Source organism: Lepidothrix coronata, unplaced genomic scaffold (assembly GCF_001604755.1).
Source record: "Lepidothrix coronata isolate B3197 unplaced genomic scaffold, Lepidothrix_coronata-1.0 Scaffold53, whole genome shotgun sequence".
NCBI lineage: Eukaryota > Metazoa > Chordata > Aves > Passeriformes > Pipridae > Lepidothrix > Lepidothrix coronata.
Window position 1 is genome coordinate 2,297,474 of NW_016690233.1, and position 23,918 is coordinate 2,321,391.

Below are 23,918 nucleotides of genomic sequence, written 5' to 3' on the forward strand. Positions count from 1 at the left end.
ATGGAGAACCTCCCATTTTTCTTGTTATTATGTGTGGCACTTTCTTGTCCTTTTCCTGCAGATACAAGACAGAAGAAGGAAGAAGACATGGAACTTATCCAGGTGAGGAATGCAGACCTTTGGGAAGATCTTTAGCAACTGTTGAGCATCCATTGCAGTCTCTGTAACTAGTAAACAGTGGCTGAGGAGCTTGCAGAATAAATAACATGATGGAATAGTTCTCAAAATGGTGGGTGGTGGGGAAAATGAATGGTGGTGTAATCATGATGACAAAGGCTTCTTTAGCCCCAACTCATCTTGCTTTATCCTTTTTTAGAGAACAATTAAACCCAATGATGTATTCACTTGCTTGTTGATTCTACAAACAATTAAATTCCTGAGTCAGTCTAGGTTTGTTTTGCAGTTCAGGTGGAAACACAGTTATTTATGTGACTTGCGGTACTATGAAACATAGGTCTTCATAAAATAAGTTAGGGTTTTTAATGAATTATTGCTGTCAAAAATGTGGGGAAATGGGATAATACTGATGAAATTTTATATTCAGTCATATATTCCAAACTACCTCTTATAAAGGACTCTGGGTAACCCTAGGGCACAGGGTAAGTGGAGGGCATCTTATCAGAAAATGCTAGACAAATACTAATTTTAAATGTATTTTGAGTTAACTGCAAAAGTAATAATATAATGTAAAAAACTGTCATTAAGAGAAAAAATATTCATACAGGCTTTAACAAAATCAATTGTTAAAGCCATAGAACAGAAAGAAAAGTAGCAGAGACACATGACTAAATGGGTTAATATAATACCTTATGAGCTTCAAAAGCAAACACCATTTCCTGTCTTAAATTATCTATTTTTTTTCATTAGAAGTATCTTGAAAATTACTATGACTTTAAGAAAGATGGGGAATCTCTTGTTTGGAAAAGTAATAGCCCAGTGAACCAAAAACTGAAAGAAATGCAGGAATTCTTTGAGCTAGAGGTGACTGGAATACCAGATTCTGGCACTTTGGACTTGGTACAGAAACGTCACTGTGGATTCCCTGACATAGCTGGGTTCTCCACCTTTGCAGGAGAGCCAAAATGGGCAAAACAAGTTCTGACATACAGGTAATTACAGTGGAATTCTTCATGTCAAGATGGCATACTCCACAGCACAAGTGGCAAAAACACAGTTGGTTTTCTATCTTAGATTTTGAAGGATATTAAACTACACACCAGACCTGCGTCCAGCAGATGTCAATGCAGCGATCAAGAAAGCATTAAGTGTTTGGAGCAGTGTGACTCCACTGAAATTCATCAAGAAGGATAGAGGTGATGCAGACATAATGATCTCCTTTGCAGCCAGAGGTAAAACTCCAAGCAACCGTTATGAGTTACTGCCAGTTTACTGTTTGTCTGGAGCAGTTGACTTGAAATGCTAATGATTTCTTCCCATGAATAGCACATGTGAAGTTCAGAGTCAGGCTGAACAAGCAGACAGAAAACACAGTTCTTGCTCAAGTTCTTGCCCATAATTCTTGACAATCTTTGGGGGAGGGTATAGAGGCAAATGAGGAGGAGAGGGAAAATAAACGTAAGGAGCTGCCTGTAGTTCACTGGATCTATACCTACCGTACTCTGCCCAGTGTGTGCATGAACACCCCATCAGCTCTGTATGGAATTTGCTCCTCAGATCACAATAACTTCATCCCCTTTGATGGCCCAGGATGATCTCTTGCTCATGCCTATGCACCCACCAAGGACATTGGTGGAGATGCTCACTTCGATGAGGATGAAACCTGGACAAAAAGTACAGAGAGTAAGAAATTAAGTTCTCCAAGTCCTTCTTGAAGCAAGTTGCACTTGAAATCAAGGGTGCAGTGTCTGTCTCTTCCTTACGAAGTGCTTAAATTGCTACTGATTTGGGGGAGCATTGTTCTGTGGTTTCCATAGCTATAAAAAGCCACTGAGCCCTCTGGTTAAGGGCTGCACTGAATGGAGAATTATTTGGGAGGGGGCCCCCTTCTCTCCACTCCTCCAACCTGCTTGCTTCTTGCCAACAGTTATATCACTTGCACAAAGCCTAGGGTCCTTCTCCCACGCTGACTTCTACAGGATCTACAGGCTATTTCTTTGTACTCTGTTATAATGATTTCATTATTTTTCTTTCTGACCAGGATTTTATCTCTAACTGAATTTCCCACGAGAACTTCACTTGCTTAGACAAGCAGTTCTGCAAGCTTCTGAACTACCTTATGCCCTTCAATGTTATTCAGAAGAAATGAAAACACGCAGCTCTCCTATTATATGTTTTGTTTGTTGTTTTCAGGTACGAACCTGTTTTATGTTGCTGCCCATGAGTTTGGGCATTCACTGGGACTCTTCCACTCCAAAGACCCCAATGCTTTGATGCATCCAGTTTACAGGAAATTTGACCCTTCAGTACTCCCTCTTCGTTAGGATGATATTACTGGCATTCAGTACCTCTATGGTAACTCACAGTTATTGACTAACTAGCAATTATAATTTCAAAGACTTTAGAATACCTTACAGTGACATTTTTGTGTACTGGGTATACCTCAGTGAGTTCTCTCTATAATTTCTTCCATAAACTGCTTCTTTTAGGACCATCTTCTAACACATATGATGATCAAAGGGAATCTACTGAGATAAAAGACACAACTGAGCCAAAAGATCCTGCACTGCCAAACACCTGTGGCCCCAATTTAACTTTTGATGCTGTCATCACTTTCCATGGAGAAATAATGTTTTTTAAAGACAAGCAAGTCAGCTTCTAGTAGTAAAATAGCTGGGTATCATTTTTTAAATTATGCCCCACAGCATGGGAAAATAACTTTAACCAGAATATCAGCCATTCTAGACAGGAAGGCAAGACAGGGAATCAGGAGAAGAGATGGAAAGCAAACACAAAGAGGCTGCTGGAAAAATGAAGAGAGAAAAGGATAAGGAGGAAGATGACCTGTGGAACAGGACATGCTGTGAAAAGGGTGGAGAAAGATGGCTCCTCTGCAAACAGACTGTTTTCACTTTAGGCTGTAAGCAAGTCCCAAGTGTTTGGCATCTGGGAGAATTCAGCTTTGGCAAAACACAATTCCAGCTCTGGGACACTTGACACCTTCATTGCTGTCCTTCCTTTGAGAGAGCTGAGGGTTTACCAGTCTTGACACAATACCTACTTGAAGAACCTCTGTACTAGTGATTTTGTAAAATAATAAAAGGAAAGGATGATAGATTCAGTGCTAAACTCAGACAAAGTGTCCCTTTCCAGGGCATGACATCCCAAGGTCTGAAGTAGAAGGGTAAAGGAGATGATTTCCCCTTCTTTTCATGAGATAGGGTTGTGCTTCCCCTGCTTCAGACCATCCCTAAAAATCAACATTGAAGCAAGTTCTGACCTCAGAGTTTGGAGTCCACAAGGCCAGTAAAGTGTTATTTTGCAGAAGAGCCTCACACACACTGTTTCTCTAAACTGGTGCTGATAATCCCAGAGTGGGCTTCATTCCCAAAGTCTTACCCCATACCAGCCATGTGACTCCAGGTCTCTCTAAGCTCCATTTCTGCATAAGGGAAAAAAATGTTCTGACCAAACAGTTCCTCTGACCTATTTTAGATGTCTGGATCAAGATGAGAGCAATCCCACCATGGAATTAACTTTTTTTACATTAAGATTAGGGGAACCTAATGTGACTGCTCAGGGTACATGGTTGGGTTTAGTTAGATAAATCCTACCCTGATTGCCATGATGTGGTTTCATGCATTAGTGTGTGTGAACACCTAATTTTATTTAAAACCTGTTCTATATTTATGTAAGACAAATTTGGCGCAAACATCCTGCAGTCAGAACAGCTGATTTTAATTTAATATCTTTGTTTTGGCCATGGCTGCCACCTGGTGTTGATGATGCATATGAAATTTCTGAAGAAGATGAAACCATCATTTTTAAAGGTAAAATGTTGTCTTTTTATTTTCCCATGTTGTCTTCCAATTAGCCTTGAGAGTTTGTCTGGCTTAAAAACTACTTAAGCTCTTTCTGTAGGATCCAACCAGCTTGAATTTAGTCTAAAAATAGGTGTGTTTCAATCACAGAGATAACCAAAATATTATCTAAGATAAAGAAAATGTATCTTATTTTTTAATATCCATACAAAAAAGTTTCCCTGACAAAATAAATGTAATGGCTTTTTTTCTTTCTGGGAAATTATCTATTGAATTTAAAAATGATACCACATGCTTCTTCCAAACTTGTGGGAAACCCATATAAATATGAAAGAAGACTGAAATTTCAGTTTTCACAAAAAGTGATGAGGAGAACTATTGCTTTTTTTTGGACTCTAGAACTAATATGTAGAACGTTTTCAAGTAACCGTTATTTTATCTCTGTATTTTTCCATTAAAAGATTAGCTTTCATTGAAGGGATTATGTCATTCCCAGAAAAAGATTCTGATAGTATGTTGTCATCAACTTTTCTTCATAGGGAATGAATTCTGGGTTGTGAAAGGAGATACCATGCTTCCTGGATACCCCAAAAAACTCTACACCGTGGGCTTTTCAAAGGACCTTACCAAAATTGATGCTGCTTTTTATAATGAAAATGAGGGGAAAACATATTACTTCATAGTGGACAAATTTTGGAGGTAATATTTCCTGTGCTACTTTCCTAAACAGAAGCAAACATAATCATATGATCAATATCCTGCCATGATTTAGGATGCGTTAGTCACACACTTTTGGTAATCTCTTTCAGTGTCACAACTGGCTATGAAAAAAATATTTGAAATGGAGGTGAAATTGTGCTTTTAGCTTTCCTGTTAACCGATATAACTATTGAATATTTTATTTATTTATTTATTTTCATTTATCTACCTTGGGGAAAAAAGCTATTCTACAGCTCCATAAGTCATCTCAGGAAATCAGTCAGAACCTCACTATTTATATAAAAATGTTTCTGTGGAGTAAGGAGAATCCCACCCCTTTCCAGTTACTAACAATAGTTTCATAAAGTTGCTGATAAATGCTATGTACTGCAAATAATTATCTGCTGTGCATGGTTATTGTTTTCTCTTTCCAATTCAGTCCCTACTGCTCAGGTTTTTCTTACAGAACATAGATTTCTAAAAGCCAAAGGAGGTGCTCCTGTAATGAAAGTAGTAATTAACCTTAACTTTTGTAGATGAAGAACAAAACTTCTCTTCTGCCTGTCACCACAATGCTCAAGTCATTGTGCTTACAGAGATCAACCTGAAGTAACTATTCAGACACATATTTGCAGTTTAAGCAGAAAATCAGACTTCCACATTTTAAGTCAAATTCTGGTAGCTTGAATGATTTCAGATGAGATGTTTGATCATTAAATCTTTTGCTGGACAAAGTTATCAGAAGAGGAAGGCTTTCAGAAGCCTTCTTATTAATCGATAAAATAGACTTTACTAAAGATGTAATAACTTGCTGTACTTAAGTAAAATGACTTAAAATAACTTATAACTTCAGAAAAAAAACCACAGATTTTTTCCTGATAAACATTTCTTACAGAGTCATGACATGAAAGCAATCTTTTTATAATATCTTCTTTAGGCATGGTCCCTCAGAAAAAAGTATTAAGTATTAAGCAGATTTACGACAATGGTTCCAATATTAAGTATTCTTAGATGTATCTTGAGGTACAGTAAAAAGAAGCAATTCTTCCAGTGCAGCTGCTAGAGTAATAATTATTTATGGCAAATTGTGTCTCTCTCGATGCTACCTAAATGATACTGAAAATCTTTAATGAATGCAGTTACCTCTTGATAGGTAGAAGGTAATTAGGTGAGATTATTTAATCATGAGTTGTTTGCAGTTTTCATTGACTCCAGGTTGTTTATAATTTTTCTCAGTTATGATAAAAGAGGTCAGTCTATGGATAGAAAGTCATTACTCGTAAGAGATGCCTTTCCAGAAATTAATGGGAAGATTGATGCTGTTTTTCAACATGAAAGTGAGTAACTGTTCTTAATAAAATCTGTATGAAGTGCTCAATCATAGGGTTGAGAGAGCCTGGGCGGAGAAAGACACTTCTAAATGATGTTCAGAGCCCTCAAGATGACCAGTAAAACCCTGAAACAGTCACATAACGCTCCCATGCTTCACTTTACCCCTTTGACAACTTCAGATCTGGGAAGGCTGTCTCTAAGGGACAGATACATCTGTATTTATGTTGATGTGCACATCACACCATGAAGAGCACTACCCAAGACAGTGATGTCTCAACAACATAAGGTTTACCTGCTGTGAGCAAAGCTATCACAGCCTGGCCCTCTGCCATAAAACGGGACTGCTTTGAGTCCCAGTTGGCACTAACTTCTCCTGCATGAGGGTGAATACTGCTTAGACAGCGAGATGCTGATCTAGACTCAAGGATACACCCACACTGCCAAGTGTCAAGCTTCCCAGTTATCTCCTTGCTCCTCATATGTTCCTTATCAAAACCCATACATGCTAATTGTTTCATGGCAAATCATGCAATTGATAACATCTTCCTCCAAAACAAGTCTCACATGTGGTGCTGGGGGTCCTTAGCTGTAGACCTCACTCCCAGAGGGCAGTGTGGATGTGACTGCCCCAGGCTGGATATCTCCTTCCCTGCATGGTATCTGGCACACAGCTGGCTAGAAATGCACTCTTCTGGGTGTTTTCAACACAGCTGATGTGTACCAGCAGATGTTTTAAACTGAAGAAACACTCAAGATACATTTTTTATATTGTCATCTTGTGGGACTCAGCACATTATGCAGTGTGTGAATGGCTGGTTTGCCATGGAAGGTGTTCCCATGCTGCTGTACAATGGTTTGCAGAGGTTACACCTGGGAGTAGATCCTCTTGGCAGCATAACTGTATCCAAAGGTTACTTTGAGCTCTTTCTGGACGTTGTTAAATCATACTAATCTTTACATCTGCAGCATCATAATTCACCTGTTTTGTTTGCTGTCTGGTTTTTTTTATAGATTTCCTTTATTTCTTTTGTGGAAGAAAGCTATTTGAATTTGACATTGATAAGAAGAGATTTACATGCTTCCTAAAGACAGACTTCTGGTTTCCATGTTAAGGAAATGAAATCTGTAATGGTGTTGGAAAGAACGTAGTGTTATTGCTCTAGAAACACTTTTTCTTTTATAAATATATGAAATGCACAGGTACTTTAGCATTAGTCAGTAGACTTCAGACCCTGCATGATCTGTGTTTCTGTAAATAACAGAACAGTATTTAACATACTGATGAGTATACATGTATGTAGTTAACATCAGGCTGGCTAGCTTACCAAACAACAATGCAGTTTTTACTTTTGATACAAAATTATGGCTTATTATTTCAACCATCTTCTTTTCACTTGTCATGCTGTACATCACCCTACACAGAGCCCTACCACGGTTCCAGGAGTCCATGAGGAAGAACATTTCTGTTCCTAAAGCTAGGATTACTTTCAACCAGTTTTAGATATTTCAAAGTTAAACAAGCAGACTAATCACAGCTACTGGTCATTGTTGCAGTCCGAAATGCAGATACCAACAGAAAAGGAACTGCTAGGATTAAACAGGAAACCTTGGGCCATGGGGGCTGGGAAAAAACCACCATCTAAAAGACCAGACAAGATCCATTGACATTCATTTCATGTGGATTGTCCTGATCTCCCCCAGCAGGATGTAGAAAGACTTTGCATGATGCTATCAGTTATCTCATTGTTTTCTCCCTCCCTGTGTAAATCCTTATTTCAGGAAAAGCTGAGCACCCTTCCCCAGTATAATCTTGCTTACTGGAAATATCAAATCCTTTTCCCCCAAAATGTAAATACTGGATCTGAGAAATGTAAGTCCATTTTTCCCATTATGTCACCCCTGTTACTGGAAATGTTAATAATTCCTGTGGAATCCTCTGTTTGGAATAACCCTGCCTCCTCATTAGCATGGAAGCCCCCCAGACCCTTAAATAGGGTTCACATGTTCAGGGAATCATTCCAGCTTTTTGCCTCTCTATCTGGAATCGTGGTAGCTTTATTAGACCCTTACAGCTCATAATTGGAGTGAGACATATGGGAGCTCCAGAGAGCAATCCCTCCCGGCCTGAGGTGAGGCAGGGTTGGACACCTGATTATAGAAGGCTAAATTTAAGTGTGATAAACTGTCCTGGATTGGAGTAGTTTCCTTCATTTGTTCCTACTGCTGATCCCCTTCTACTGTATCTGTGCCTTCCAAAGCACTGCCATTGTGGATAACTGCATGAAATCATGTTATTTTAAATGGGATAATGTCTTCCAGCTCTGGTCTTTTAAACTTCCTTTTAGAAATATTCTGTTTCAGATAAGATTATAATTCTCAGAGAAAAGCCGGCTGGTCCTAGACCTTTCATGATTGTTTTGTAGTTTTGTGGCTCTCACATACTTATCCAACTAGTTCTTCTTTGGGTTACTTTGATTTCACATTAGTCGGAACTATTTTCTTCCTTATTTCTGTGTGCACAGATGATCATATTAATTATTGAATATGAAGTCTTGGATCTGTGGCAGAAGTAGAGCTTAGCTGACTCTGATAGTGTCTGTCTTACTAAATAGTTCAGCTGGTTTAATAGTGGATGTTGGTATCTTTTTTTGCTTCACAATTCTTATTTTAAAAATCTCTGGTACCACTAATAAGACAGCCTATTTGAGTGCAAACAAGCTTTTGAACTGAAGGTGATTGACCTATATTCAATATCCCGTGCTCTTCTGAAATACAGTTTGAGACCTAGACTCTGAGTTATGTATATATATTGTCTGCAGTACACTCAGTCCAAGCATTTCAGATATGGATTTCTCAGTCCTCTAAACACATCAGATTTTTCCATGCTGTAGAAATTTTCCAACCTGTTAGTGTAGAAAATTAGGTGAAGACTAAAGTTTCTTCACAAGGAACAGTTTTATCATGTGACTCTAGAATTCAGATCACAAAAATTGTTTTCTTCAATGTTTTGTTTATAATGGTCTTGTTCTGGTTTTCACAATTTTGTCTTTGAGGACATTTTGCTTACATCTGAATGGGGTTTTTTGGTTGGTTGATTGGGTTTTTTTGGGTTTGGGTTTTTTTTTGTTTTCTTTTGCCAAGGACTCTATAGTGCATCCATCAGAAACAATCCAGAAAGTCCAACAAGGGAGTTCCAATACTATCTACCCTAGGAAACAACTGTTTTGATTGGATGTTCTTTTTCTTACCATTTATTGATTTTCTTGGTTTCACACACTCATCCTGCCTGGAAGGGACAAATGGCATTTGATATTGTTCTTGGAAGGATTACATATGTATTTTCACAAAAGGTAGCTCTGCAGTACTGACCTGAACTGAAAAGCTATTGTGTACTAATTTAAACACTCAGACTAAGAGCAGAAAGTTTACCACCTAAGTAAACCAAAGGTAACTGGTAGGTACTGGCGGAATAGAATAAGATTAAAATGAGTTAATTTAACTGCTGTTTCCAGGGACTTGTTCCTAGCGAGATGCTTGGTTTGGTTTATGGAAATGGTGAGGGAAAAAACCCCTTTCCTGGTGGAAGAAACAGCAACTTTGTGGGTTCAGAAGTGCTTAAGGCAACTCAGAACTAGAAAGATGCATCTCACAGGTGCCACTGAGATTCCAGAGAAAATAGTTAAAAGGTGCCAAGGAGCAGACTTTGTTTCCAGATTATTCCCTGGTAGCCTCTGAACTGCCATCCGGCTGCTCTCCAATAGACCTGTTCATGTTTGCTCCCTGCCAGCAAGACAACTGTTCTTGCAGGTTTGCAAGCAATAGCTGTTGGAATATCTTGGCATTGATGCCATGCATCCAGCTGGGGGATTGTTAGCCTATAGGAGTTCCAGTATGTCCCAAATAGTTCAGATGCCCAGGGAATATGCAGATTTATTTTGTATATCAGTGTGGAGACATTGATCTCTTCTTGCTGTCTTTTTCAAGACAAGTTTTATATCTGCACAGCTTGTGTGATAACCATCAAGGCAAAGGACTTCAAGTTGGTAAGTTTGGTTCTGCAAGGCATCCCAAAGCTGGTCTGCCATCAGGGAAGTCATGCCCTGGACAAAACAGATCAGGTTCCCATCCCAGGCAACAGCCCAGCTGCAAGGATGAAGAATGTGATTTGGTTTTTCTGTGTTCAGGAAACAGGTGTTTGGCATGGAAAGTGGCACTCCTTCCCTTCTCCTTTTACTGAAATCATTGATGATGCCATGTCTGAGACTATGCAAGTCACTGAGGTGTAACTCAAGCACTGCCACAGTCTGTGACTGGTCATGTTAAATTGCTTTTCTACAATAGGATAATCAGAAGTGATTCAGCACTTGACATCCTGAGCCCTATTGCGATGGCCTTTGGACTTCTGAGAGGTTTGAACTATAGCACTGTACTCCTAACAATGCCCAGCACAGCACCCTGGTTTGTAAACTGAGTGACTGATCATTCACTTGGAACAGTACCAACAGCAATTCTATAAAGGAAATGTTTAACACTGTGTGACGATAAGCCATGAACTTGTGCAAACTCTGAGATAACTGACTTGAAGGGTTGCCTTTGGCTTTTTCATCTCAGTGTTAAAATATGCTTGGCCCTAAGTATTTATTAAGGTAAAATTCCTAATGAACTTTCTAACTTCATGCAAACATCTGGCAAACAGCTGAATATTGCGGAACAGTGGCAGGATTTATATCTTTGACACTTCGGTTTTCCTATTAAAAGTTATATCCTTCAAGGAAAATAACTTGTCTCATTTGCAGAAATATTTTCATTTTGTTGCTTCAAAATAGATTGGAAACACATGAAGAGATTCAGATATACATAAGAGCACAGAATGGGCATAAAAGTACTTCCTGCAGGCATTATGACTACTTTGTAGTGCCACCTGCTAATGAGAAAGCAGTATTAAATATCATTGTGACAAACATTAAACATTCTTAGAATTATGAAGTACTACTTTTCATTTTTGCAACAGTAAAATTACAGAACTACCAATCAAAGTTCCCTTTTCTACAGTAATTCTGCAGTGAGAAACCTGATTTAGGGAAACCCCACTGTGAGTCACACTGTGAATTTATTTTTTCATTATTCAGTCAGGGGTGTGGGTGGAAGTCATTTGAACATTTTAAAACGTTATCAAAGTTAGCTAGGGAAAAGAGAAATAGCTCCAAGAGTCAAATCCAAGCCCTAGCTAAGTGAGGTACAAAGTAAATGGAAATCACTGAGAGAAAATTTTTTGAGGCTGGGAAAGTCTTCTGGGGAAATATGACTTCCTTTAATGCTTCTGTCTAAATGTCCTTTTCAATTAATGCTGAAAAAGGAGATCATGCTGGGTAGACCTCTGACAGTGTTTACATTCCTATGTAGACTTAGTGAGTGAGAAACAGTGAGTAGAGTACCTAGAAAAGGGACACTTTGAGGTCTCTTGCCTCAACATGAGCAACAAGGGTGCAGTTTTGCTGAGGAAGAAGTGTGCAAATAAAGCAGGATTATTGCCAATACAGAGAAACACAAACCTGTACTGCCTGGGTGTACACTGGAAAAACCCTTGAAAAACAACTGTGTCACCTCCTCTTCCTTAGGCACCCATTTGGGTTTAGCAGTGGCTTAGCAAATAGATACCAGACTTCACAAGGTGATTGAGGACAATCTGAGTGAGGCACTGATGCTTGTGGTCCAGACAGGAGCTACCTCTGAAGAACTCTTGGGGATAGGTAAGGGTCAATTTTACTTATCTCCTTTGATTACATGGAGATTTTCCATGTAAGCCCCTCTGGAGCACCTCTGCTATAAAGACAGCCTGGAAGAGCTGGGATTGTTTATCCTGCGAAAGACAAGACTTCAAGGAGACTTCTTTTGGGCTTCCAGTACTTAAAGAGGGATCATAAGAAAGAGGGAGAGGGACTTTTTACAAGGGCAGACAGCAACAGGACAAGGACAAATGGTTTTAAACTAAAATACGAGAGATTTAGGTTAAATCTTAGGAAGAAGTTCTTCACATGGAAGGTGGTGAGGCACTGGAATGCCCAGAGAAGCAGTGGATGCCCCTTCCCTGGAAGCGTTCAAAGGCTTTCAGCAAATTGGTCCAGATTCCTTCCAACTCAAACCATTCTATGATTCTAGAATGCTATGATTTTAGGAAAATTTCAGGCAGAGACAATGTGTTAGGAGTTGTCCAAACCAAGCACCTTGAGAGAGATGAAGCTGCTGCAGCTTCATGACGACAGGTCCAGCCAGCAGTGAAGCTGCACTTGTATTCCCAGTAGGGACATGCACGTGTACATATGTACCAAATGGACTGGAACATGCATCTTTCCAGTCACAGTACCACAGACACAGGGACCTTCAACCCCTGGTCCAACCCTAGAGGCTCTCATTGAGACCCCCATAGGCAGGATAGAATCCCTTACATGGGAAAATTACTAGAAATTGGGTTTAGTGAGAGGCCAAGACAGTCAGATGCAGGTGCAATGCAATGGTCCCTCAGGCAAAATAAGGAACTGTGTAGACACCACTTGGCATTCAGTAACAATTCTCATGTATTTTGAGGGGATCTCACTTCCATTTTGGCATATTCATGTCTCATTCTGTTGGGTTTTGAGCTTTTTCCTGAAGGCCAGACTCTGCCCTTCCCCTCAACACAGATTCCAGGGAGTTGCGCCAAAGAACACGCAGTAGGAAACCAACGCAAATGGTGAAACGAGACATGACTTTGTAGCCCAACACTGGAAAATCCCAAGACAGGAGGAAGCCACTGCTTCTGCTTCCTCTTCCTGATACTGCTGAAGGTTTTTCACTTGTTGACTCTTCAAATTAATAAACAGCTCCCGTAGCTAGTGCTGGAGCCCAGGACATTCTAGTCCTTCCACTAGCTGACTTGGAAAGTAATTTATTGCAAGTTTCATGGAAAACAACCATATGTCCCCTTTGACTCTCTGTCCAACTCAGTATCCTCTTGGTCACGTTAAAATTTGGCCATAGACCCTTTGTAGAAATTTGCAAGGTGGAAGAACCTCTCTGTGAAAGCCACAAGACACGATTTCCTTATGTTCCTGTCTCAACCACTGGACACATCTGATTAATCTGCATCTCTTCTTTGCCTGTATGTATTTAGACATGTCTATGATGCCTTTGGATAATAAATAAATTTTAAAAAAATAGAAGAAATAAAAAATTAACCACTTTTTAGAAAAAAAAAAGAAATTAAGCTATTAAATCAGGAACTATATAAACCAGCCTACAGAAAAACTGGAGAAATATTTACAGGTATGACTAGTTTAAAAACTGAGTTAGAGAAGTTAAGCAGCATTTCACAAATTCTAGGATTATGTGAGTTGTAGCAAAGTCTTTGGAGAGGTACCCAGCACATAAAATTCCTTTTGTACATGTCTGAAAATCAACATAGATTAGGAATAATCAATAATTCGGTTTCCTTGGACTATGAACCATGAATATGGAAGTTGAATTTCTTTACGTCTACCACAGCTGTACCCTTTGAGGAATTATTGTCCTAGTCATTTTGAATCCCAACACATGAATGTTGCTTCTGCTTTTGAAGTGTCCTGTATTAGCTTCAGTCAATCACTCCAGGCAAGCTATGTGACTCACATTGGAAGGTATAAAGTAATTTCCTTTTCCCAGGAATGATGTATGCTCTGCTGAACCTAGATATAACTAGGAGGTGCTACACTACAGTGAATGTAGAATTGCACACTAAGTACATTATTTTTCATGCCGTTTGAGAAACTAAGTGAAGAATTTTCCAGCATAATTAAAATAATGATGTATATTTATATTTTTCCCCTCTCACACTAAAATTTATTCTTTCCCTTTTAAGGTTCCAAGGAAGCTCCTTACCTCCATTAAGGACAGAAACATCAAAACAATCCTGAGAGATGTCCAACCTGTACCTGTCAGGTTCCAGAGTTAGCAAATACACAGCCACTTCAGGCCAAATACACAGCCACCAGCTGTGTATTTGCACATACACAGCAATAGCAATAACAAATACACAGCCACCAGCACTCTGGTGCTTAGCTGTCCTTGCAGTCAGAATTGTTTTCCTCAGTTTAGGGTCTACAACGTAGGTTCCCACATGTGTCCAGGGTATTTAAACCCAATACAGTCAATGAAGTATAGACAGCAATTCATCTGATTTTAAAGTCCATGTCTTATGGTGAGTTGAATCACTCTCTAGAATTCATTGTCCAAAATGGGAATTTAGAGACCTAAATAACTTACAGATATCTACGAAAAAAAAAACAACAAAAAAAAACCAAAACAAAACAAAAAAAAAACCAAACCAAAACAAAACAAAACAACAAACAAACAAACAAAAAAAGAAAAAAAAAAACAAAAAAAACAACAACAACAAAAAAAAAAAACCAACAAAACTTAAAGGATATTTCACCTCATTAATCATTTACCTGTACTTGAGACACCCACCAGGCCTGGCTGCCATGACACAGAATCTATGGAGACATGCATCCTTCTAGGGCAGCTGGAGGTCAGGTGTTATTCCCTAAGGCATCTCAAATAACATCAATGCTCAGGCAGCAGAATCTCAAACCTCATGTCTTAACTTAGTCGCTGTTGCTTAAGAGCACTCCAAAGTCTTGGAGACTAGACACTGCTTCCTTTTTACTAAAATTTTCATATATTTATCAGCCTTTATCATGGCTCCACTCATTCCTCCTTCTATGAAAATCCCTGTTGTGTTTCATGGAGTTTTTTTCTCCCAGAGCTCATCTCTCTCTGCCTGAATCCAAACACACTGTTGCAGCTGAGACCTTGTCTATGCTGGCAAGAGTATAAATATCACCTACCATACATATAGGAACCCAGCTATGCATTCCGGTAGCATGACTGATTTTTGTTAATATCAGTAAAAAAATGTTGAATAATTTTAGCACTCAGTTCTGCTAACATCATAAGATTGTTTTAGATAGAACTTTTAGGTAACTGATAACAGTCCTCCTGAAGTTATGCTGTTGATTATTCCTAGATAAGTTCTTTGTACTATCTTTTGTATTTTGTTATTACATATTAGAACATATTATTCTGTAGTCTGTTAAGTATTAAATAATATGTATCATCTATTTGATTCATTATCATACAATATATTATGTTGCTGTTACATGTTTTTTCTTATTATTTCTACAGTTTATCAAGACTTTGTGCCATAAATAATCTAAATTCATAATTCAAGAAAACCTATGAAATGTAGCTCCACATTTTATCTGAAAAACACTTCCTTATTTTTAAACACACTACAAAATTGCCCAAAAGAGAAGATTAGGACAAGATAAGGACAGTAACATAAATTAAACAGATTGCGTCACTACCTGGTGATGAAACCATTATGCATCAGTTTTACTAATCAGAGGATATTATACAGCATGAGTCAGGCTGTCACTGATTTACTATTAGCTATATAAACAAAGCTGAGAAATGTGTTCGGTAGCTCAGGAAAGAAACTGAGGCAGAGAACCTTGGACGAAGATGAAGACTATTTCACTTCTTCTGTCGTTATATGGAGCCATCTCCTCTGCTTTTCCTGTGGCCCCAGAAGCAGAAGATGAAGGAAAAACCCTACAGCTTGTAGAGGTAAATATTTTTTTCAGTGCATTTCAAAGAGTAGTCTTTGAGATAATTATAATTGTAACTCACAGAATATTGCTTGAAATTAAAGATTTACCATTTTGCAGAGGTTCCAAGAGAAAGCTTTCCCAATCAATCTAGAAAATGTGTGAAAATTATATGGAAATTTTTTACCCAAAAGTCATCTGAATATTGCATATTTCACTTTTGGTGTTTTCAGTAAAACAACAAAACTTCTGAAGCATGAGTTCTAGCAGCAAGTTCTGTGGCTCTGCAGAAACAGCCAAATTCACTAACAATATGAATTTCCGAATGTGCTTTGAAACTTGTAATATGACTGGTCTTAATAACATAAGGAAGGAAACTTGCTTGAAGCAGACATGTTCTAATGTTTGGTTGAATAGATCTTTTATGGAATATTTTGGAAAAAGGGACATCTATGAGAAATACAGCACTCACATAGACACAACACTATTTGTTGTAGACAAAAGTGCTGAAATTTAGTAGAGACTCGAGTTTCTACTATCATATTTTGGAACTAAAAATAAAAGGCATGATTTGCCAAGTCTGACTCTCTAGTAGTAGTCACCTGCTTTTGTGGGAGACCTGGCTGTTTGGAGTATCACTGCCAATCTTGATTTCCTTGAATGAGACCAGATATAACCTTCCTCATAAATTTTGCTGTTAGAGTAGAGGGACATGATAAATAATGTGGGAGTATTTATTAATAGTAAATATGAGATTTTCAAGACATTTCTTCATATATTCCATCAGTAAAACAAGAAATTCAGAAAACTATAGCAAAATGGTAAATTATTCCTGACTCCTCACACCACTTCCTGGAGAAAACAGGTTGTTTTTACTCCTGGTAAACATTGGAATAGTTCATGATTACTCAGAAAATTGTAGTGTGACCCAAGACAGTACTGATATGACACAATGCTCTTCTTTTTTTAAAACTCTGATTCAGAGTTATCTACAGAATTTCTATGACCTTCAAAGGGATAGCCATCCTCATGTAAGAAGCCATGGTGAAAATCCCCTTGCTGCAAAGCTCAAGGAAATGCAGTCATTCTTTGGACTACAAGTGACTGGGAAACCTGATCGTGACACTTTGGAGATGATGAAAAAACCCAGATGTGGTGTACCTGATATAGGGCAATATGTGTTCACGGCAGGGAATCCCAAATGGAAAAGAAATAATCTGACATACAGGTAATATTTCCTAATCTGAATCAAAAAGATCTTATTCAAAAAATCTAGCACCCCAACTTTGGGGGGCGGGGGGTCTGAAGTAATTATACTATGCCATATGTGGACATATAGAGTGATTAAGTGATTTCTAGAAGACACACTCTGGAAGGCAGTATCTAAACTGAAGCCATTATTGATTTTCATTCATAAAAGATACGTCTAAGATTTTTTACTTTTTCACAAGGTATTATTTTTCAGCTAAGATGCTGAAGTTCAGGAAAATGCTGAAATTTCAATGAAATTCTTAACAGTATATTATTATGTGTTGGTTTTTCTTTGAAGAATTTTGAATTACACCCCAAAGATGACAAAAGCTGATGTAGATGAAGCAATCCGAAAAGCTATCAGTGTCTGGAGCAACGTAACACCACTGACATTCCAAAGGGTTGAGGACAAAGAAGCAGATATAATGATTTCTTTTGCTTACAGAGGTAACAATGATAACTTTGCACATTCAATAGGCATCTGCAGTCATAGGAGCAATTTAGGATTTTAACTGACTTTTTATATCTTCATTATAGACCACCGTGACAATTCTCCTTTTGATGGTCCTAATGGGCAGCTGGCTCATGCATTCCAGCCTGGTGAAGGTATTGGTGGGGATGTGCATATTGATGAGGAGGAAGATTGGACAAAAGATGGAAGAGGTAAGGATTTCGTAACTGGATTCATTTATATAGTTTTACCCTGGATGTTCTTAGCTCAGGCAATGCTTATTATTTCATGAGCTTGACTACAGGCAGAGAAGTGAGCAAAAGAGACAGAATTTGGCCTCTTTTTTTTTAGGTATTACCTTGTAGAAAATAGGGTTTTAGGTTATAATGGCATATAAACATTTAGTTCATAATGGTTTATAATAATTTTTAAGTCAGCATTTTAAAATACCTTTTTTTCAGATGAAAGCCAAAACTTGCATACAAGGAGATCTGATGGGAGATTTCTCTAGGCAAATCCTTTCTCTTTCTTAACCTAGCACTTCAAAGTTTAGTGCTAACTAGGGTGGTCCAAGTATCACCAAAACTGTAATCTCAGTGTTTGCTTTGAAGTCATTTTTCTGTTGGATCACTGGCATGATCCTTGATCTGAGCAGTTTATGTGACAGCAGGAGAAACAGTTTGTGTTTAAGATACAAGAACACTAGAGAAAGGACAATGAGACCACAATTAAGGCCAGACATTCTTTAGTTACTCTTCTGTTACAATATTTTTAAGTTCTGATGTTGATAGAATTACTTACAATCTTTCTTGTACTTTTAGTGTATTTTAGGAGGAAGCATAAGTGCTTCCTATTTAGTCGACTGTGTTAAATACTGAAATAGATTTTACCTTCTTTGTATGATTTTTATCCCACAGGCTACAATTTGTTCATTGTTGTTGCCCATGAGCTTGGCCATTCACTGGGTCTGTCTCATTCAAATGATCCTGGAGCACTGATGTATCCAGCTTACTCCTACACGGACCCCAAAGAATTCCTTCTTCCCCAGGATGACATTGATGGCATTCAAGCCATATATGGTAAGAAATAAAAATATTTATTTAATATTTCTGCTTGAAAGGCTGATAAATCATAAAAGGAATGTATCAAAAATACATTTATTCCACCAAAATGAGATGTTTAACAGCTACTGAAAAGCGGATAACGAAAGAGAGAAAATTCCTGGAAGCTAACTTCAGCTGAATTCCATTTCTGCAAAAAACTCATTTTGGAACTGATGAATGCAACCGATTTTACCAACATTAAAATCCTGTGTATCATGACACTTACTTTAAAATTGTATCCCTTTTCATTCTCTGTAAAAAGAGTTCTTTGTGTCCTCACAGAACTTCTTAGCACTGTCTTTATAATTCTCCACACTAAACGATAAACATTCATCCTATAGGGCAGTCCAATGCTGCTGTGCAGCCAACAGGACCCGTAACTCCAGAAGCCTGTGACCCAAATTTGACATTTGATTCTATTGTTACCCTACGTGGAGAAATATTCTTCTTCAAGGGCAGGTAACAACAACAAGCATATATATTGCCCCTTTAAAGGTTCAGTAATTTAAAAAATTCCACTAAGGGAAAAACTATCCTTTTGGAATCTAGTACAAAGAGAAGCACTAGAAAACTACTGTGTATTTACAGAAGCAAGAGTTCTCAAATCATTAGTCCTAAGAGCCCTAGTCGACAAGAGCAGGGACAGTGACAAGGGCTTGTAGGTTGTCTTCCAGCTATTCTACTACTGTGGCCACTGTGACAGACTTGTCTCTGAATTCCATTCAAGTAAAGAGTAAGAGCATTCATATGTCCCTTAGCAATGTGTCCGTGGGTCCCACACACATCCTCAGTTTAAGACCAGTGGCAGAACTGAAAGCATGGCAAGGTAGAAAGATGTTTGTTAGGTGGTAACTGAATCTAGGTCTGAGCCTTCTTGATATACAAAGAAATAGAAGGCCTTGTATTGAACTTGCCTGATTTTTAGTATGTAACTGAGGTGCTAAAATTAAGAATTCTGTTGCTGTAGATTACCTTTATGTTCAGTGGAGGGGGAGTATTCACACCCAAGTACTCATCTCCCCTCTGTTACACTCCAGGAGCTGTAATAATTATTTTGCATTTATGATAGGAGTGGAATTATTTTATCACATAAATTTTGTTTAAAACAGATATATGCTGCGCAAACATCCTGCGAGGACAGAGACTGAGCTCAATTTTATCTCACTGTTCTGGCCAGCATTACCATCAGGAATTCAAGCTGCATACGAAAACATTGAAAAGGATGAAATTTTACTTTTTAAAGGTAATGGAATCTGAAATTCTCTACTTTTTCTGACCAGTTACTTCCTGCTCGTTTGCAAACTACGCAATTACAGAAGTCAAAGTGTTTTTTAAGGAAGTGAAACAGAGAATCTTACAATTCTGCAAGTAATTAAACCAGAGAATCATACTGCTGTAAGGGATCTCCAGAGGTCATAAACCTGAAAACTTGCCCCTCTGTTATACCTAATGCTCTGAAAAACAAGACATGAAAACAACTACCCTTCTTCAGGTCTAGTTCTCTTTAGGTAACAGTACTTCACTTTGTGCAGAAGGATTTTTTGTGAATTCAATTGACAAATACAGGCCTTTTTACACTACTGTTACTGGTACACTTATTACATTTTGTGATATTTTTTGGAAAAAAACCTACTAAAAAAAATGTTAGAGGAAAAGAGTACTGTGAGAGGATAATTGTTTACTGAACTAAAAATCAGTCCTTTTTGTTAAAGGTCTCAAATACCCTTTAAATATCTCAAATAACTTTATTATATACATATTTAGGTACATGATATATTACAACATATAAATATGTTCATTGCACTTAAAATTACCAAAGCACTTTAATTAGATATACATGCTTTTCTTAATAGTTTAAATTGATGCATACTGACTAGTTTTCAAAATATTATATGATTCTCTATTCAAATAGTATATTGCAGGAATGTAATAAACTCAATAACCTAATCCAGTGTCAGTGGATTAACTGATCAACCTCCAGCCTTCTCCAAGTTGTTATCCAGACAATTACTTTATATTCATTTCAAAAAAAATCTGGGGAAAGTTCTATCCATACACCTTATGATTCTAATGTTTTACTCCCAAAAACAAAAGATATTTCCGTTGTCTTCATGATGTAGTCCCAGTGTGAGAATTAGAAAAATTTTCGAAAGTAGAAAACTGAGAGGAATAATACTGACATCTAGACACATTATNTCTAAAACACAAGTAAATGCTGCTTATGAATAGCAAAACCAAATTAAATTTTCTTATATTTTTCAGAGGATAAATATTGGGTTGTCAGGGGATATGATGTTGCACCTGGCTATCCCAAATCAATCTACCACTTGGGGTTCCCAAAGACTGTTAAAAGAGTTAATGCAGCTTACAGTGATGAAACCACAGGAAAAACATACTTCTTTGTAGCTAACAGATACTGGAGGTAAGATTTTATGTTCATTTACCAGAAGGCCTATTTTCATTTGTCCCTGAGGATTAATGTATTACTATAAAATCCAAGTGTAATGATGTTTAAAAAAGGTATATTCCACAAATTTAAATGTGATTTTCTAAAGCTTAAAAAAACTAAGCATTTGCTAGAAAATGTCAACTTTTTTATAGATTTTTTTTTTTTTTTGCTAAACATTGGATTCCTGTAACAGGAATGTAATTACTTGGAACTGAATGAAGCAGCTGCTCAATTAAAGAGTGGTTTTCTCTATGATGGTGCTGCTGTTCCATGCAAATATGTCCACTTTGAATTCACATTTAAAACAAAATGAATTGCTAATAGAGAGTGTTGTATTAAATTTCTCTATGAAAAGACTCTAAATATTCTCCAAATGTACAATTGGTTGTATTTCTAATTCAAGTACATGACAAATTTCAGAGAGCAACGTTGTTTAAGAAGTGCATCGCTGACACTAATTCAACAATGTTTCAGGACTGTGCTACTGTCTTCTTCTCTAAAGTTTTCTGTTCTGCTTTTATATTGAACTGGATATTCAGTGCCTGGAAATAAAAACTCTTTTATGTGCCAGTGATGGCTAAGGAAGGCTCTGCCAGTCCAGAAATACATTAATAAATTTCTGTGCTCTGTTCCCAGAGTCTCTGAGAACCTTGTTGCAAACTTTGCCATAAGCAGGATTTTCAAATCTCAGGACATTCATAATGTGAGAAACCTAATTTAGTTAATCTTTATAAGGCTTCTTAGTAACAGCAGAGTTGTGTACATGTACGAATTCACTTGTGACTTTCAAAATATTTTCTGCTTCCTCACAAATTATAATGGTATTTCTTGTTCTAAGATATGATGAAAAGAAAAAATCCATGGATCATGGTTATCCCAGGAAAATAGTCTCTGACTTTGGAAAAATTGGCAGAGTTGATGCTGCTTTCTGGAAAGATGGTGAGTAAAACATACCTTTAATCTGTGTTTACTTGAATATTTGGGCTTCTGTAGATAGAGTAATTTTCAAAAGTTTTCAGAAAGCTGTCATTAACCTTAATGAGAAGGAAATGAAAAATATCAAGTATATATGTTTATAATGGGGATGATTTATTTTTCTAAAATACTGAAAAAAGTCACCTCTGAAATATAATTGGATTAAATTTTACTTCTAGGCTATGTCTACTTCTTCCATGGAACAACTCAGTTCCAATTTGATCCTCGTGCCAAACGGATTGTTGGACAAATGGAGAGCATCAGCTGGTTTAATTGTTAATTGCAATATTTTTTCATATGCACACCATATGTTTTTATGTCCTGCATTTTTCAGCATTGCCTGACTACGGGGTCAGAATGGATTTCTGTTCAAATTCCGTAGAAGTGTACTATTAACAATTATTTATTTTAAACTAAATACATTTATATAATTTATTGCAATTTCACCTGTTACTGTTAAGTTCCCAAATAAATTATGTTTCTCATATAATTGTGTCCTTTATGTCTAATTTGCCCTAACGCTCAAGAGCCAAGTCTAACTTCCAAACAGTAAAAAAATGTATTCTGGCAGGAAATAGCAAATCTTTTTTCTCCAAAGACAGAGAAAGGGGCAGACAGCTGTCTCTGAATTTCATCAACCCACACAAGCCCTGGTTAAAATCTGATGGGCAATTAGACCAGTTGGAGCTCATTATCATCAGTGTACAAGTCTAATTCCACCTTCTGTTCCTCTTTCCCCAACTTCCACTCTTAGCCTACTCTCCGGGGCATATGTCTTTGCGGCTGTAGGCAGAGGGGTGTGATGTGTGTGGGGTGTGTGTTCTTATATTTTTGGGTTTAGAAGCTGGTTTCAAGGCTGGAATTGTAGATAAGAAAGGACCCCTGAGATCACTGAAGCAAGTCTCTTGCTATCACAGGTAGTCACTTCATATAACAAACACATAAACCTCTTTAATCAGGGATCTTTCAAGTGCTTACTACTCCAGGAGTTACTAAATCCCTCCTAATTTCTGTGGGTTAAAGAATAAAAAATTTGCTTAAAAAATGAAAATTCTTGGCCAAAAATACTTCAGATAAAAAAATCCATGAAAAAGACAACTTGACTTCCAGCTTAACCATATTTTTTGCAAATACCCTCAATTAAAATGTTTTTGAAGGGTTATCCACTTTCTCTTTAATCTTTGTAGCTCAGCTGATAACATCAAAAGACATATGACCAACACAAAATGTGTTATCTTGTATAACACTTGCATTATTCAACATGTTTCAGAGGAAGGTTTGAGGTTACTGTAATAGAAGTAATTATATTTGAGAAAAGAATGTGTAACCTCATAAAAATATATGTTTCATTTTTTTCATTACTTATCTGTCTGTATTAGAAACCTATTAAATTATATCCTTCATAAATAAAGAACAGACTAGGTAGTTCTTATGTTTAATAAATTCAGGAGTAAAAGTTAATCTAAATACTATTCAAAGATAATAAATTGTATAGTTGAAAATTAACTTGATTATATACTTTATAACACCTAAGAAAATATTATAAAATAATAAAAATAAATTACAGCAAATCAAAGGCTTTAATTAAAAGTCAACTTATGTGAATCCTGTTCTCACAAGGTATTGTAGGTACCAATTCTCTAATTTCAAGCCTTTGTAGCAATGCTATTTAAATGTATTTTCTCGAGTAAGCCAGTACTGCTGAACTAACAATGACAATTAAACCAAAAATTGATTGGGAAGTATATAAATCTATATAGATCATGTTGGTATTTTTAGCAAGGAAGGTTTACAAACATAACACAAGGTTTACAAGGAAAGATAATATTTCTTAATAGGAAAATTATATATTAAAAATTAAAAACTGGGAGCACATGTCCCCTGAAAATATGATGTAGAAACAGAAGATCTCAAGGCAATGCCAAAAGAGCTCCTCAGATTTAGAGCAGAATGTTAATCCCTCTCTAGAATAAAGAAGTAGTGTGTAGTCATGGGGCAGAGAAATGTTAAGTGGGAGACAAGGGGTACGGAAGTGGTTATGTTTCAGAGGAAAGAAAGATAAAGAGTAATTTACAAACCACGGAAGATAAAGAAGTT

The 23,918-nt window shown here is 37.2% G+C and overlaps 2 protein-coding genes across 2 annotated transcripts; both read left to right on the forward strand.

Moving 5' to 3' along the window:
- Nucleotides 1-7,081, forward strand: LOC108497886 (stromelysin-1-like). The gene is given in 10 exon segments (XM_017815971.1): nucleotides 1-102; nucleotides 868-1,109; nucleotides 1,201-1,349; nucleotides 1,675-1,800; nucleotides 2,311-2,472; nucleotides 2,607-2,763; nucleotides 3,814-3,947; nucleotides 4,478-4,637; nucleotides 5,874-5,974; nucleotides 6,981-7,081. Coding segments are annotated over 10 exon segments (1,434 nt in total).
- An 8,425-nt stretch (nucleotides 7,082-15,506) lies between these two features.
- Nucleotides 15,507-22,101, forward strand: LOC108497878 (interstitial collagenase-like). Its single transcript, XM_017815964.1, has 10 exons — nucleotides 15,507-15,611; nucleotides 16,576-16,820; nucleotides 17,142-17,290; nucleotides 17,381-17,506; nucleotides 18,212-18,373; nucleotides 18,739-18,856; nucleotides 19,507-19,640; nucleotides 20,660-20,819; nucleotides 21,685-21,785; nucleotides 22,001-22,101. Exons 1-10 carry the CDS (start codon nucleotides 15,507-15,509, stop codon nucleotides 22,099-22,101), a joined length of 1,401 nt encoding a protein of 466 aa, XP_017671453.1.
- The last annotated feature ends 1,817 nt before the right edge of the window (nucleotides 22,102-23,918 follow it).